The following is a 16,874-nucleotide window of genomic DNA, read 5'->3' on the forward strand; positions in this document are numbered from 1 at the left end:
AATGGCCTTGACAGCAATATTTAAGGAAAACGTCAAATTCAAAACATATTAACCTTAAAACAATCTAAACAGCAGAACTGTGTTAACACACTGTAGGTTGTCTTTATAATCTACTGAATTACTGTAGGCTACATCATGCTGTAAAGTCCATGCATTCTTGCAGTAGGTGTTACCTGCATCAGGTTAGCTTATGTTGGTTACCCGAGTCACTCCTCTGTTCCTCCATCCTCCTCTGTGTCACTGGCACAGGCCAGGCTGGGTAAATCTGCAGTTTTACTGTCCACTACATCAGTGTATACAGCCCCGAAGAGTAGTGAGCGGATCTGAAAAGAGACCCTCGAGTTGTACAGTAAATGCAAACATCTGAGTAATTTTTGACCAAATTGTAGTTGGATCATTCTACTAAAATCGTTTGATCTAAATGCTTCTGCTTAAATACCTGAAACAAGTTTTGTAGACAGATGTTTTAAAGATATAACACACCGTCTTACTATTTAGCCCTATTTAGCCTTATAAAGCCTGATGTATTATATTTGATACATACATTTCTAAGGCCTCTAAATTATCAACATTATCAAAACTTGCTGAAAAACCTGTTGCACATGCCTGGTACATGCCTTCTGTTGTCTGACTGGTCATCTGTACACTTTTAGCAAGTAAAGTTTCAGGTGTGTTTTTCTGTAAAATGTCTACAGATTTTTATAAGGTAAATGAGAATAAATTTAAATTGTTAGTGATATTTCAAGACGAACGCATACTAGACTGAAGCAACTTAGGTTTATTTGATTATCCAGACATCATTTAGAAAAATCATGTTAAAATGCTAAATGATCAAGATCAATGTTTGCTAAATAAGCAATGTATGGAGAACATTTATTTCTTCATCTCTCAATCATCTTTGTATTGCATTGCATTATACTGTATGTTTTGAAACTGCAGAGCTTTGATTATAAAACTAAGCATTTAAATATCATCTTACAGTCTTATTTAAGTAGTCTGCTCTACTCAGGCTATTATGTGAAATGTCAGTCTTTACAGGGTTAAAGGATGGATGAGTTGGAGTGGATGAATTTAAATTTTTTTTTGGGTCACTGTAATTTTGTACTTGTGTTACTTCACAATTTTGAATATTTTGCTATTATTTTACTTACGACTGATAAAAAAATAAGAATTTAGGCCTGATATGCAATTTACTGTTTGTCTGATAGAAAACTCTAACCTTAAAAGTGGCTGGTGTTACTGGTGTAGTCAAGGCCGATTCAGGTGCCAGTCTGGGTCTTGGCAGCATCTCTCCAGGTGTCTGAAGCTGAATCATCTTCCTCATTTGAAGGGTTGGATTAAAAACTTCACTGCCCTGACTGGAAGCCACCTGTTCCCCATCAGTGACGCACACCTCTGTCTCCATAGAGCCTCCACATGTGGAGACTTCTGCTGTGGAGGTCTTGGGGACGTTGACAGGACAGTCATCCCTGAAAAACAGACTGCTATTTGTTGTTGTTGTTGAAGCTACAATTTAATCATTTAAACATGCCCAATGAATTCATTGTTTTGGGTTCTTTTTGGTTTTTCTAAACAAGCAGCATTAAACTCTCTGCTGCCCCCTCCAGCTCTGGAGAATAAGGTTTTTTTTTTTTTTTTTTTAATTGAACTGTAGAAAGTTAACAAAAAGAATTGGCCTGGTATAATATTGAACATTTCTTAGCGAAACAACAGACAAGCACCATAAAGCAAGACCAAGGAAATAAGAAATAGGAAACAAAAAACATTGGTTCAAATCACAGAAATGTAAGGCATACTTTTTCATTCATTAAAAAAAAAAGAAATAATGACATAGTGCCTTTTGATTATGTAGAAATTTGGTAAAGTATTCAACTATTCATCTATTTTTATGTCAAAAGAATAATATTTATGTTAATCACTAAATCTTGCACATTTTCCTTTTTAATTCACAGAAAATCTATGTATGTGTATATATATATATATATATATATATATATATAATTCTTGTTAATATTTTTAATTATATAATTAAATATATATTTTATAAAATTATACAATATATAATATACAATATAATAAAAAAAAAATTTTTTTGGAAATAAATAGTTCATGCAAGTCCTCCTGAAGCATGAGGTTTACTGGAGTTTTAGGTCAATTCATCTAAAGTTTGTTCATTTTGATAACATACCCCAGCAATGAAAGGGGCGACCCTCGTTGCGTAGAATAAAACACATTTATATACTAAAACACTGAAATGACTTTAGTCTTCATCTTATGTGAGTGTGTATTATCTAAAACATGCTATTTATTTTTAATGGGTGAAACCCTTTTTACTGAATGTCTGTCTGTAAGCAAAGAGTTTGCACCAAAACCTGAGGGATGGGAGTGTTATGGGTAACAAAACACGTGGTATAAATCACATGGTGACAGTGGGGGAGGGTGTGTGAAGAAAAGATGAATGCATGCCTCTGAATATGTGAATTGCGCCCCAGGGGGGCGGGGCATTACTATGTTCAGATTTGGCCCTGTACCAGAACTGCGGCCCACAGGACAAATGCTCCACTGCACGTGACAGCAAAGCAACTAGAACAACTGTTTTGACCTAGCCAGGATCTGTTTATCTACTCCACTAAGAGGGAATTTGGGCACTATTTAGTAAAATTATCTAATTTACTCAAAATGAACATTATGTCATCATTTACTCACCCTCATGCCGTTTCAAACTTATATGAGTGTCTGTCTCTTTGCTGTCTGCATCCATTCAAATATTTATGCTATTTTTTGTCTTTTAAAATTTTTTTAAAGCTAGTTTTTGTTTCCTTTTCTTATATTAATCCATTGTGTGGCTCCTCATTTGTAAGTCGCATTAAGTTAAAACATTTACTAAATAAATTAAAGTGTAAAATTTTATAATGCTCATTGACTGTCATTGACTTACCATTTGATCTGCTCTTATTAATGCTTAAGCTATTTACTTTCAAATTATATTTAATTATATATAATTGTGTGTGTACAGTATACAGTATTGTAATTATTATAATATAAGTAATAAGTATAATTTTAAAACTATAGTTTTATATTTATATTTAGATTATTTTAATATTTATTTTAATATTTATAATTGTATTGTTTTTATAATTATAATTGTAAAATTATACTTATTACTTATATTATAATAATTACAATATAATTTATCATATATAAATTTCATATGTATTTATAATTTTTAGATACATTTAAATATAATATAATATATATTACATATACATTTTAAAAAGTATATATTTTAATTATATATAATAAATACATATATTATATTCTACTATATTTAAAAGTATATAAAAATTATAAATACATATGAAATTTATATATGATAAATTATATTATTGTAGTTATTGTAATAATTAAACATCATTTTCAGCCAAAGAATCAACATAAATGGCCTTGTTTTTGGATGACAGACTTTGTCTTTAAACTAAACTGCTTTGCTGACATCTATGCAAATAAACCCTTTGTCCTTTTAAAATCAAAGATAAAAAAATCAAGTGTTTTTATTTACTTTAGCTTGTGTTAGCATAATTATTGCAGGTAGGCTGTTTAAACAGTCAGCAGTGACGTAAGTTGCACGCAACAGGTGACCCAGATGTTTGTTTCTGCTGGAGAATAACACACAGAAACACTGATACGCACAAACACCACGAGGAGGCGGGGCAACTTCAGTGACATCACTGCCTGGACTGGATGAGCTACAGTGATAATTAGAGACAGGCTAGCATGTCACAGCTCTAGTTCTGCGTTACCCTATATAGGTGAGACATGAAAGACTAGAGCACTAAAGCTGTCACTGAACTCAACGCCCTCTTGGTGCCTATGGAAGTGCCTTTATGTCACAGTGATTTTGCATTTGCATTGCAACTATAATTTGACATTACAGGAAAGAGATTCTATGAAACAATGTTACAGGGTGGAATATTGTATCTATATGGGCAAAATAAATAAGAATATTTCACCCAAAAACTGAAAATGAACCTCACATTGTGCCCATAAGACTTACTTTCTTCTGTGGAACACAAAAGCATTCATACAAAAAGCTATCATATAGATTCAGATTATAAAAGATATTCACAGAAGAAAGAAAGGCATACAGGTTAGGAACAACATGAACGTAACTAAATCATGACAAAATGCAAATTTATGGGTGAACTGTTCCAGTCAATTTTACACATACAGTACATTCATGTTAATATGAGGGACAAAATTAAATACCCAGGTGCAGGTTGAGATGGGCTCTCGTGGTTTGGATCAGTTAAGGTGGACAACACAACATGGGCCTCCAGCGTCATGTCTTTTACAGTGAAGGATACGGGCCTGAAATAGATCAGAATCAACTGACAGCATTAGCTGGTTATGTATAGTATGCTTACTGTATGATTTTATGCTGAATGCATGTGGGTGTAGTATCAAAAAAGTTAAAATACTTACTGTCCAGCCACACCAAACTGACTAGACACTGGTAGACCATAAGACTCGGCAAAGGACAGCAGCCCCTAAAAGCAATTTAACAATAAATAATTATTAATAATTATAAATTAATAATACTTATAAATAGGGATGCACTCTGTGCTCTGAACGCGCTCATTGTGAGTGTTTCCAATGAGAAGCTCTATTCGCGTTTGTCCCTCTTCTCGAGAGATGAGTGACAAGCGTTTGCGTCTTGCGGTTTGGGTCCTGCTGCTGCCGAGGCACGGCGAAGACTCGGATCGTGGGACTCGCGGGGTTAAGATGCTCTTTTGGGTTATCAATCCTGTGTATAGCGCTTGAGTCAAGCAGCACCTGAGGGAACGTGTGCCTCCATGTTTGGATTCTAACACTTGAGGGCATGTTCTGCTTTCGCGTTGGTCTCGGCGAAGAGCACACGCGTTCAGAGTTACGCGCTCATCATGATGAGTCACGATGTCTAGGCTCCGCTCGCGTTTGTTCCCATTCCCGAGGGATGCGGGATGAAGCGTTTGTGTTTTGCGGCCCGGTTCGCCGTTGCCGCGGCACAGTTTATCCCAGGTCGCGGTGATTGCTTTGATCTGCTGGATCCGCACACCCTCTCTAAACGGGTTGTCAGATGCTGCAGATACTACTGGGTATCTAACTATTGTTATGACGATGAAGTGTGAGCACGGAATCGTTTCAGTCTGATCCTCCGAGATCGTGGGCGGAGCTATATTCAACTCGGTCGTGCCTCTCTAATATAGGGTGACCATACATGCCATTTTCCCAGGACGCGTCCTGGCCAGGATTTCTATATTGCGCGTCCTGGGAAAATGGCACGTATGGTCACCCTATCTAATATGCATGTTATTGTGTGTGGAGAGCCTCACTGGGCTTGAATATATTTTAATACTCTATGGGGAAATGCTTGCGAGCTTTCTTTCCCAGGGAGTTTCAGCACCTAGAGTGGTTATGGGGAATGTTCCTTCCTGTATTAAGCCAGACGGGTTTAGGAGTGGGCTGCCTCCCCAGGCTTTTGGGTATTTTTAAGTGGGTGGTCCCTCTGAATCCCGCTTAGTGAGTTTGGGCTGAGTACACTGCTCTCCCTCTTCAGGGTTTTAAGTGAGCAGTCCCTGCTCAGAGTGTAGCGGTCTGCGGATGGTTAAGCTCCAGCTCAAGCTTACTTTGATCTGGAATATGGCGGTCTGAGGGCAGCTACTGTATGTTCTAGCCTGGCTTGGGTTCCCCTTGGCACAAGCTCTCTCAAGTAAGCGCTGAAGTCTTTGTCCTGTCTTCAGCCTTATCTGAGGGAACTGCTATTCGCTATAGCTGTGATAGTTGTGTCCAGCCCTCTAGTGTTTTAGCCACGGCTTACATCAGGCTTTGATCTCGGACTGATGATGTTTATGTGTTCGCTCTTAGCGAATCATTTACTGATGCCCTGGATCGCCCTCTTGTGAGCTCCTGGTCAATGACACGGTGCTTCGCTAGCCTAACGTGGGACTGACACGGATTGGGGACCTCCTTAGTATAACCATCTGAGGGTGGTTACATAACAGGCATTGTTATGGCAGGACAGGCTTACTTGAATACAGCTATCTGAGGTTAGCTGTGTCTTACTGGCAGTTGCGGTGAGCCCTCTCCTGGAGTGATCCCCTTTCCTAGAGCCTAGCTATCTGAGGATAGCTATGTGATAGCTCAGTGATTGCTCCCCTGCCTAGGGTTTTAAGTAGTGGTCTCTTGAGCCCTTGCCTAGACAGTGCTATCTCCCGTGCTAGGGTTGTAAGTAGATAGCCCACTCTGTGTTCGCTCTTAGCGAATCATTTACTGATGCCCTGGATCGCCCTCTTGTGAGCTCCTGGTCAATGACACGGTGCTTCGCTAGCCTAACGTGGGACTGACACGGATTGGGGACCTCCTTAGTATAACCATCTGAGGGTGGTTACATAACAGGCATTGTTATGGCAGGACAGGCTTACTTGAATACAGCTATCTGAGGTTAGCTGTGTCTTACTGGCAGTTGCGGTGAGCCCTCTCCTGGAGTGATCCCCTTTCCTAGAGCCTAGCTATCTGAGGATAGCTATGTGATAGCTCAGTGATTGCTCCCCTGCTTAGGGTTTTAACTAGCGGTCTCCTTGAGCCCTTGCCTAGACAGTGCTATCTCCCGTGCTAGGGTTGTAAGTAGATAGCCCACTCTCTGTGGTCTGGGTAGTCTCAGGCGGTCCCCCTTATGGTAGCCCCTTCCTAGGTACCTAGCTATCTGAGGGTAGCTATGTGCTAGCTCAGTGATTGCTCCCCTGCTTAGGGTTTTAACTAGCGGTCTCCTTGAGCCCTTGCCTAGACAGTGCTATCTCCCCTGCTAGGGTTGTAAGTAGATAGCCCACTCTCTGTGGTCTGGGCAGCTTTGCAGGAAGGTGTTGCCTGGCTAGCTAGGCTAGCTGTGCATGGTTATTCTGGTCTACAAGCCTTCATAAGACCTTTAGGACATAGCTATCTGAGGATAGCTGTGTTCTAGCTCAGCAGCTATTTCTCCTTACCAGGATTTAAGTAGCTATCTTTGAGCTCCTCTAGAGGCTTTCTAGTTAGTCTCTTCAGTGGTCTTGAGTATCCAGGCTTATATGGCTCACATAGCATAGCTATCTGAGGATAGTTGTGCTCTTAACTTGGGTGGGATGTTCCCCTGGATCTAATCGGGTTCCCCATTTCTGCCAAGTTGTGTGAGCAGCCCGTGGCGTCAGTGGCATGGCCCCTTTCTGAGGAAAGGCTTGGTGTACGTCTGTCGCTTCCTTGGTGCTCCCCCACCAGGTGGACAGGAATGCGCCTCGGTTCCCCTAGCGTCTCGTTCCCCGTCTAGGGTTACGCATGTAGTGATGATTCCCCGAGAGGAAATGAGACGCTACGTCCCCTTGCCATGCCTTTGGCCTGCCTGTTTAAGTCTCCTTCAGACAGCTAAGTGGATGACGTATTCAGCAGGTGCCCTTTTATACTTCCGGGCACCCTGCCAATGACGTCATGGGCCAGGTGGACCAATAGATTGGCGTTGTTTCACACGTGCTTCAGACATCGGTCATGCAGGCTGCATTCCCCAATGTGCCCCCTAGGGGGCGCAGCGTCTCGTTCCCTCTCGGGGAACCATGGTTACATGCGTAACCCGAGACGTTTTTCCTGAAAACCACGATTGCAAATTTGACATTTTATAGGCTACAAGAGTTAAAACGAGTAGTTAATATACATTTTAGTTCAATATTCGAATGAATTTATTGAAAGGATATATTGTCAACGTTGACTGTTTTTGCTCCATTTGGTTAATGAAAATAGTTCCAAACAAAGATCACAGCAGAACAGTCGCATCTATGAGCAACACACAGCGGTGTTTCGTTATTGAATGATTCGCGTTTTTGAATTTTTAATCATTTGAGTTAATGATTCAGTGGTCCATTCATAAAGACAGGCACTTGCTTCATTCTTGAAGGAATCAGCCGTCTGAACGAATCGTTTGAAGGCATGCTTCAGTAGCTGCATTTCAATCCACCTATTTTTATGGGCATTTTGGAATATCGCATAAAAAAACGCTGGATGGAAACGATAAGATGTGCACAAAATCCTTTGAGTAGGATAAACTTTTTATCCGATAAGAAAAAATATGCATAAACTACGATGGAAACACATTTACTGAATAAATTCCTCCATGCGCATCAAAAAAGTCATGTGACTTTGCGCTATGAGACGGGATAACTTGACTAGCAGCGGACCGATCTCGTCTGTGTAAATGCATCTGAATGTCACTCCAGTCACTTCGGTTTCTTCTGCAGTGGAAAGATCGGTTTTGTTAATACGGATTTCATTTGATTGGTAACAGCCCTATATATTATTATTATATTAAGTGAAATTATTAATAAAATGTACGATTTTGATATGAAAGACGGTGCATGCATTTAATACGGTTAGGGAAAAATGCCCTTTAAATAGGCCAAAAATGATCTGGAAATCAATTTAAATACATTTTTGTATAAGTTATATAAAACGTAATTTCCCAACAACAAAATTGTGGCCAGTGAACATGCTGAGTGGCTGAAAATTTGGAAAACCACTAGCCACAGTGGCTGGTGAGCAAAAAAGTTCATGTCAAGCCCTGCACAGCATGTAAGCATTTTATAAAGAGAGAGAGAGAGAGAGAGAGAAGAGATGATTGATAGTTAGATAGATAGATAGATAGATAGATAGATAGATAGATAGATAGATAGATAGATAGATAGATAGATAGATAGATAGATAGACACAATTATATAATTTATTATAATTTATTATTAATTACTAAAATAATATTTTACATATATACGTTATAAGACCTGTCAAAACAGATTCCAACAATTATATAATTTATTATAATTTATTATTAATTACTAAAATAATATTTTACATATATACGTTATAAGACCTGTCAAAACAGATTCCAACAGTATTTTATACACAAGGGACACACTGATCCGTACAGATGTATTTGACCCCGTTTAAGACTGCATGAGGAGAAGGTCAGTCATGTGTGTCCAGACCACAGTGTGCTGTCCAGTGCTGTAACTCATTGTGACAGGCTATTTGGTTTGAATCCAGGCATCTGTCCCACTGCATCAATGACTGACACAAATACACTGTGGCCTGCCAAGAAGTTACGCCACTGACACACAGCCAAAACCCGTACGTGAAAAGGGTTGGTACTGTCGGGGCATAATCCACTGCCACTAGATTTCCCTGGAAATCAGGGTCAAAGGTTGAGCGCGAGGATACAAAACGAGATGGTGTTTATAATTTATCTTGGAGGCATTAAAATTCCAAAATCACGGAAGCGATCATAGAACACAATTTCTTTTCTTTTTTTTTTGTAGTTTTGCATAATCCAAACTAATGCATTTTTTGTGGAATGCAATTTTGCCTATTAATGCAGAATGCAACAAAATAAATAAAATACCACACCTGGCTGTGAGTTAAAAGAACATTGCAGTCCTTTCAGTTCACATGCATAACACACTTTCTCTGAACTTGCTTGGGTGAATATGATAGGCACAACGACTACTGGACATCCCAGGACAGAAATAAGTGGCAATAAAAATGAATATGGCAGATCCTTGTGCACTCACCAGCACAAACATCAAATAAAACATACTTGCATGGGAACACACACAACTTAAGTATATATCCTGTGTATTTAAAACATGCCGTGCTGAATGCTCACCCTCAGTTCTTTGAGGCAGAAGGTCACGGCTGAATCCTCTCCAACCTGAAAATAGTCAAACTCATCTGGGTGCAGCATCAGCTCGGTGTTCATACCTTTGATATAGTCTGATAACAAACAAACAAGATCTAATTAATGTATGACCACGATGTTGAGCATCTGAGTATACAGGAGCTTTGGTATACAGTAAGTCTAAATACATGTAGGTCACATGCAGTTCTGAAATTTTTTTCAGTGAATTTCATGTCAAATTAATGGACTTTCAAAAAATTAATTGAACACTAGCTCACTGATTAAATGTATACTGCATTCGAGATGTAGGTTATATAATTATTTACTATATTATCTCTCTCTCTCTTTCTTTATATATATATATATATATATATATATATATATATATATATATATATTCATTTGGCTCAGATTCCATTATCGTCTGTAGAGTTTTACATGTATACTGTATTGTTTATTGTATTTGTCCTGTTTTCAATATATTTATTTTTATTGTTGATTGTAAAGCACTCTGAGCTTGGGAAAAGAAGCATAAAAATTAAACATTATTATTATTATTATTTAAAAAATAATAAGCTAAGCAATAGGCATTATTTAATGAGAAACACAATAGTATGCAACCACATGACCTCATCATACTGTACATTTATTTTAGTGATTTCAAATTAAGGTGATTTTAAATTAGGTAATTTTAAAAATATTATAATATTGTAATTTTAATTGAATTATAATGTAAATATAAAAAAATATTTTAATCATTGTAGTATTACAATAATGTTCAGTTAAGAGTTAAGAAAGTTTTATAATTAAATAAAGAGATATTAAAAAAATCACAAAATGTATTCTTGACACTGGAGATGGAAGATAGCTATTCAAATTATATATGTGCATCACATATTTGTTCTCATACTCATAACATTCATGGTATATACTACAATAATAGTTAGAGTACTACAAGCTAGTGAACTACTATAAAGACAACAAAAGTTTCCTTACTATTTTCTTCCTCACAAAAGGTCTTCAAGGTTACTTTAAAAGAGGAAATGGAAAGAGTGACCTCTTCTTGTGAAACCGGGAAATGCACCACAATGTCACCTAAAAGTCTGAAAAACAAAAATGGTTTAAAGTTAGCCTATAAATTGGACTATTATACTAAAAATGAAAGGTCTCATTAATAAACACTAGTTAATGCATTAACTAACAATGAAAAATAAATATATTACAGTATTTATTAATCTTTGTTACCATTAGTTGATAAACAATATTAACTGTTCATTGTTTGTTCACATTAGATCAGGTCCTTTAAATAATATTAACAGATACAACATTTGATTTTAATAATGTATTAATAAATGTTGAAATTACCATTACCCAAGACTAATACATTCTTTAGAACTATTTTTCAACTAATAACTAATGTAATTAACTAATGTTAATAAATGGAACCTTAATCAACCTCAATCTTTTTAGTTTAGAAAACTAAAGTCATAGTGAGCTGGAAACCTAGACAGCATAAGCATGTGCATCAAAAAGGCTTGGATGCTCAAGACATTGCAAAAATTATGTCTAATACAGCAGGTTTTGAGACACAGCCAATGACTTTATTTATGATGTAAACATAAAAATAAATAAATAAACAATTCCACAAAGAGTTTCAGAAAAAGTAATGCTGAATTATTTGTGCACTTACTTGGACTGGGCCATTAGGATATTAGGACTGAGGTGAGCTGGGAACACGGCCTGCAAAGCTTCGCATTCCTGATACCCCAAATTATAGGTCTTTGTTATTCCTAAAACATGTACGTAAGTGCCAACATCTTGATTAGAACAAATGTGATAAGTTGTGATGAATTATGCAATATGGAAATGATTTGTAGCATCTCATCGTAACAGAAGAGAGTCCAGTGAAGTGTACTGTCACCCTGTGATTACATCCGCCAACACCAATCTGTTCCTCCCTCTGTCAATGCACTAGCAGATTCAATACATACTTCACATGCAAATGAACTAACCGTGTCTGCAGTGAAACTGAAATATCACCCTGCTGTTTGGGATGTTGATGGATATCTCACATTTGTCCACACTGCGCTCTCTCCATGACGCACAGCGGAACAGGGGAAGCACACACTGATTAAAAAGCATAGGATAATTAGTAAATAGCTGTACTAAGAATGAATAATTACTGATGGATATGAGTTAAAGCACTGAGTATTAATATTACTGGTTCAGTAATCATAATTTATTTTTGATGTCGAAATCAGTCTTGTTTTCCAGTGCAAATGTCTAAATATTCATAAATCAGGATGCATTTACTTGAGAAACAAAATGACATAAGTTAAGATCCCTTTCTAAGAAATGGATTGAAATGAAGTTATTATAGTTATTATAAACCAAAGACAAATATCTGCCAACGGGTTCAGAAAAATCTAATTCATTTAAAGCAACTAAGTTTGCTTGTTGTTGTCATATTTTTGTTTTAAGTATAAACTCACTTCATTTTTTAAAATTTTTCAGAAAACAAGACTTTATATCTTCATTTTGCACGTAAAGTACGTGTTTGGATGTTTGTATTGAAAAAAAAAGACAAAAACATAGAGAAATATATTCTTTCTTTTTTTTTTTACAGTGCATGCAACATTTAATGCCATGACTTGGCCAAGAATTTAAGACTTTCTGCTCTGATTTAAGACCTTTTTAAAGCTTTAATTTGTGGAAGACTGAATTAGGACTTATTAAGACTTTTTTTAAGACCCGCGGAAACTTTGGAGTAATAACGTCATCGTCCAATCCTGCAAGACTTAAAGGGGTCATATGATGCTGCTAAAAAGAACATTATTTTGTGTATTTGGTGTAATGAAATGTGTTTATGCGGTTTAAAGTTCAAAAAACATTATTTTCCACATACTGTACATTATTGTTTCTCCTCTATGCCCCGCCTTTTTGAAACACGTCGATTTTTACAAAGCTCATCGATCTGAAAAAGCAAGGTGTGCTGTGATTGGCCAGCTATCCAGTGCGTGATGATTGGCCGAATACCTCAAATGTGAGACGGAAATGTTACGCCCCTTACCATACTGTGATGCCCTGTCCGGTCGGAGCGACGAGACATAAACATTAAAACCCATTACAAACGAGGCATTTGTTGCATCCAGTGAGGACATGATTACTGATTATAATGACTTATACTGTCTTTTTACGCGTTGCGTTGCATTGCATCGCGCCGCGTAAACATAAAACTCTGTCTGCATTTGTGATCAGAGAAATGACAAACAACAAGTGCTACTCTACACTGCCCAAAACTCGCGTTTGAATCATCAGTGGCAACGAAAAACACAGCGGACTAGCGTGAGGGGAAGCCCCGGCTTAGCGTGCGCTGAGGCCGGGATAGAGTGAGCTGAGGCGGGCTGGACTCCGCTTTGTCCACGGTGAAAGTTGATGTATTTCCTCAGCAACCAGCACAGATCAGCTCTAGGCATGACGAAGCGGATATCGTCCTCTTTTGGAAGACCAAACAAAGTAGTTTCGCTTTCACAACGAAGCACACAGCGCCTTCACGACATGGCTGCAGCGTCAACAATACTACAGCGAGAATAAAAGTTACACCTTCATTCTTTGCGTGAACATTTGGGCGGCGTTATGCAAATCTTCCCACATAGTGAGGTAGACATGTGGGGGCGTGTTAGAACGAGCCGTTTTAGGTAGGCGTGGTTGACTCTTAACTTTTATAAAGAATATCTCTTTTGGATTTGAGACTTTAGTCTTTGCAACTTTACAGATCTTCTTTATGCACCAAGAGCTTGTAACACTCCAAAGAGAAAGGAAAAATTGAAATCGCATCATATGACCCCTTTAAAGAAAACTGTGGTTCTTCTGAGTGTTTAGTACCTTCAGGTTTAACTTGCATTTTACTGCTTCACAGTCTTTCTGAATGTCTGGATCAGGAATATATTGCTGGAAGAACAGAGGAGTGAAGCAGAAACAGGCATAAGCCGACTGAGATGAGTTTACTGTCCTTACAGCCAACTACAGATGAGAGAGACAGAGAGACAGAGAATTAGAAATGAGAGACAAATAAGATAGATAGTTCATATTTCCAAATACAATTAACTAATGTTAACAAATGGAACCTTATTGTTAAGTGTTACCAATTAAGCTTAGACAAAAAATAAAGATTAAGACTGAACACTAAGGCCCGGTTTCACAGACAGGGCTTAGAACCAAGCCAGGATTAGGCCATAGTTCAATTAGGACATTTGGGTAATTTTTATAAGCGTGCTCAGAAAAAAGCATTACTGGTGTGCATCTTGAGACAAAACAAAGGCACTGATATATTTTAAGATCAGTCAGTGCAAGTTTCTGTCAGTTGAAACAGCTCAGACTTACATTTTAGTCTTAGGACTACCCTTACCAAAAAGTTTATTTTTAAGTATACTTTATGTAGCAAGTATACAAATATCAGTGTACTAGTAGTATACTTGTAAGTGTACTATTTCAATACTCCTTGGGACTAAATTGACCCACTTTCTAGTATATAAAAGTATACTCTTAAGTATACTTTAAGTATAACAGTAGTAAACTAAGTACACGTTTACATCATAATGTTTAGTTTGTACTGCAACTATACTAAAAGTGAACTTATAGGTATACTGATAGTTTACTAATTAAATACTTGTAGTAGCATTTTTAGTACACTTTGAAGTATAGTCTCAGTAAACTACTAGTTTAGTAGTTTTATACTGCAAGTATACTCGTAAGTTTTCTTTAAGTGAACTTTACATCATACTTTAAGTGTACTACTATGTCCCTGTTTAGGTATTAATTTGTATATATTTTGTTACATGAATATCTGAACATACAAACATCAAAAGAACAGGGTATCTGATATATAACAATTTTTATGACTGCAGAAATATGTTAATTCAGTGTGCACATTATCCCATCGGTTACGATTGTGATTGACCATAAGATAACATTTTGTCTGATATTTTCATGTCTGGGAAAAATTTGGGATTAAACGGGTTAAAATGCGTTTTAAACAAAGTGAAGTGGTTTTCATTACCCGTTTTACTCTATGAAATGTATTAAATTATTAAATTACTAAATGTAAAAGTTTAGTGCAGAAGTATCGAATCGGTATCGATATCGACGATACTGCCTTGAAAAATATCGGTATCGTATCGAAAACAAAATAAGGGGTATCGCCCATCCCTAATGGAAGCATCTGTTGTTTCGGTGTCTTCTTCACTTGTGTTTTTTGGGAAATTCTGAACAGAAGATGTGTACTAGCGCCCCCTACAGTATAACGATGAAAACACGGAGTCTAGGAGCACAAGCATGGCTCAAATATATTTAGACTTTTTCTGAGTAGGCTATAAGTCAAGTATACTTAAATGTAATTTCAAGTATATTTCTGAGACGTACATAAAGCCCATTTCTGAGAAGTACACAAAAAGTAGACTAAAAGTATAGTTTCCTATTTTTAGTTTAAAAGAAGTATACTAATAGCACACTTGATTAAAGCCTACCCTTTCTTTTTCGTAAGGGTAGGCTTAAGCCTTGTCTGTGAAACCCGGGGGTTTAAGATTGTGCCTTAAAACCTAGTGAGCTGCCTACCTAGATGATGAAATCAAAGGCAGCTCATTCATTATATTTTACGAAACAACCAATGACTTTATTTATTATCCACATTATATTCATGTGCATATATATCAGACCTACCCCTTTCTCCAGTGGATCCAACCATATCTCATCACCAATTCTTGACAGCGCATGAACTGCTTTTCCAAAGACTAAACAGAGATGTTTATTAGCAACAAATGCTAACTGGAGGCGGTTTATTTAGATAACACGGAGTAAAATTGTGTCCTACCTTTAACGCCATTGCCTTCAATTACGCACTTCATTATATTTTCAATGTTTAGCTAAATTTCAAAAGGGAAACCTTTAGAGAAAAGTGAATTTAGATAATAAAAACTATAAAACAGCTTGCTTCCTTGCTTGCTTTTTTTACCTCAGCGCTAAAGAGCGGGAAAGAAATGAGCGCGCGCCATATAGTGTCCGACTAACGGAATAAGCGCGCGATGCTGTTCTCACCAGTGTTTTTTTTTTAAATAATTATTTAGGTTTTTATTGGGTTTACAAGAATAGATCACTGTGCGTGACATTTAACGTATTCCTGACACCGTTCAACAGGGAATAAATACTAACCTTTCCACAAGTTAAAATAAATTATACAATAAATACTGTATAGAACTGAAAGTAGTGGAAGTCTGCATAAATATTCACCGACACATCCAGATGGTACGCTAAGGTCCATTAATAAGCATTTGCACAATTTAATTTCAGAAGTATATTAATGCCAAAATTAGTGTATATGCATATACGCACCTGTCGATAAATGAATAAAAAAATAGAAAAGTACAAATGTATAATTTCTCTTAGTGATTTGTGCAAAAACACGAAGTATAGGAACTGGATATATTGAGAGCAGCGGGCGACCGGAACGATGAAAGTGTAACACAGAAACACTCGTGGTGTTTGTAGATGTAAATATGAAAATGTCAGCTGCTGGAAGTTTATCATAGAGACATTTACACCTATAAAAATACTGAATGTGTTCATATGGGAGTCGACCGATCCTCACATAGTTTGACCATGTATTTCGAGCAGTCCGACTGTAAATTGTCTTATTCTTTGTTAAGGTGGCAGGTAGCAGGGTGCCGTAAAGGAGCGGCTAGAAGAGGAAAGCAAGCTTCAAACCCCAAACTAGACTCATACCTGGGGCATGTTCAAGCTCAAACCGGTGTGCAACGTTTTGCTACGGTTTCCGGTTTGAACGACATGTTAGGGCAATGACTGTACCATCCAGTGTATTTTGCAGTATTAAACACGTATTTAAACCCATTTCATCAGGCTCCGAAAATTCTTCAAAAGGAACACAAAGAATGGCCTTCTCAGCTGCTATAGTTGCAACTCTTGCGTCATCAGAACAGTGTTCAATGCACCACCGTTTCCGTTTAAAAAATGTTTTGCACCGTTTTGTTGGGGCTGAACGCAGCCCTGGTGTCTGACTGCAAACTGGACAAGCAGAAGATAATAAACGCCATGTGAGAGTTCATATGACTGCCACTATCACACGTTACACGAGTGT

General features: G+C 37.3%; 1 protein-coding gene across 1 annotated transcript; it reads right to left on the reverse strand.

The window, feature by feature from the left end:
• Positions 1–6: 6 nt before the first annotated feature.
• Positions 7–15,640, reverse strand: LOC107552191 (cell cycle checkpoint control protein RAD9A-like). Its single transcript, XM_016234035.1, has 11 exons — positions 15,594–15,640; positions 15,443–15,513; positions 13,610–13,747; positions 11,737–11,851; positions 11,415–11,514; positions 10,721–10,827; positions 9,713–9,819; positions 4,483–4,547; positions 4,267–4,368; positions 1,220–1,469; positions 7–323 (listed from the first exon to the last, which is right to left on the reverse strand). Exons 1-11 carry the CDS (start codon positions 15,625–15,627, stop codon positions 207–209), a joined length of 1,206 nt encoding a protein of 401 aa, XP_016089521.1. The 5' UTR covers positions 15,628–15,640; the 3' UTR covers positions 7–206.
• Positions 15,641–16,874: the final 1,234 nt, after the last annotated feature.

This window comes from Sinocyclocheilus grahami, unplaced genomic scaffold (genome assembly GCF_001515645.1).
Source record: "Sinocyclocheilus grahami isolate Dianchi unplaced genomic scaffold, SAMN03320097.WGS_v1.1 scaffold442.1, whole genome shotgun sequence".
NCBI classification, from domain to species: domain Eukaryota; kingdom Metazoa; phylum Chordata; class Actinopteri; order Cypriniformes; family Cyprinidae; genus Sinocyclocheilus; species Sinocyclocheilus grahami.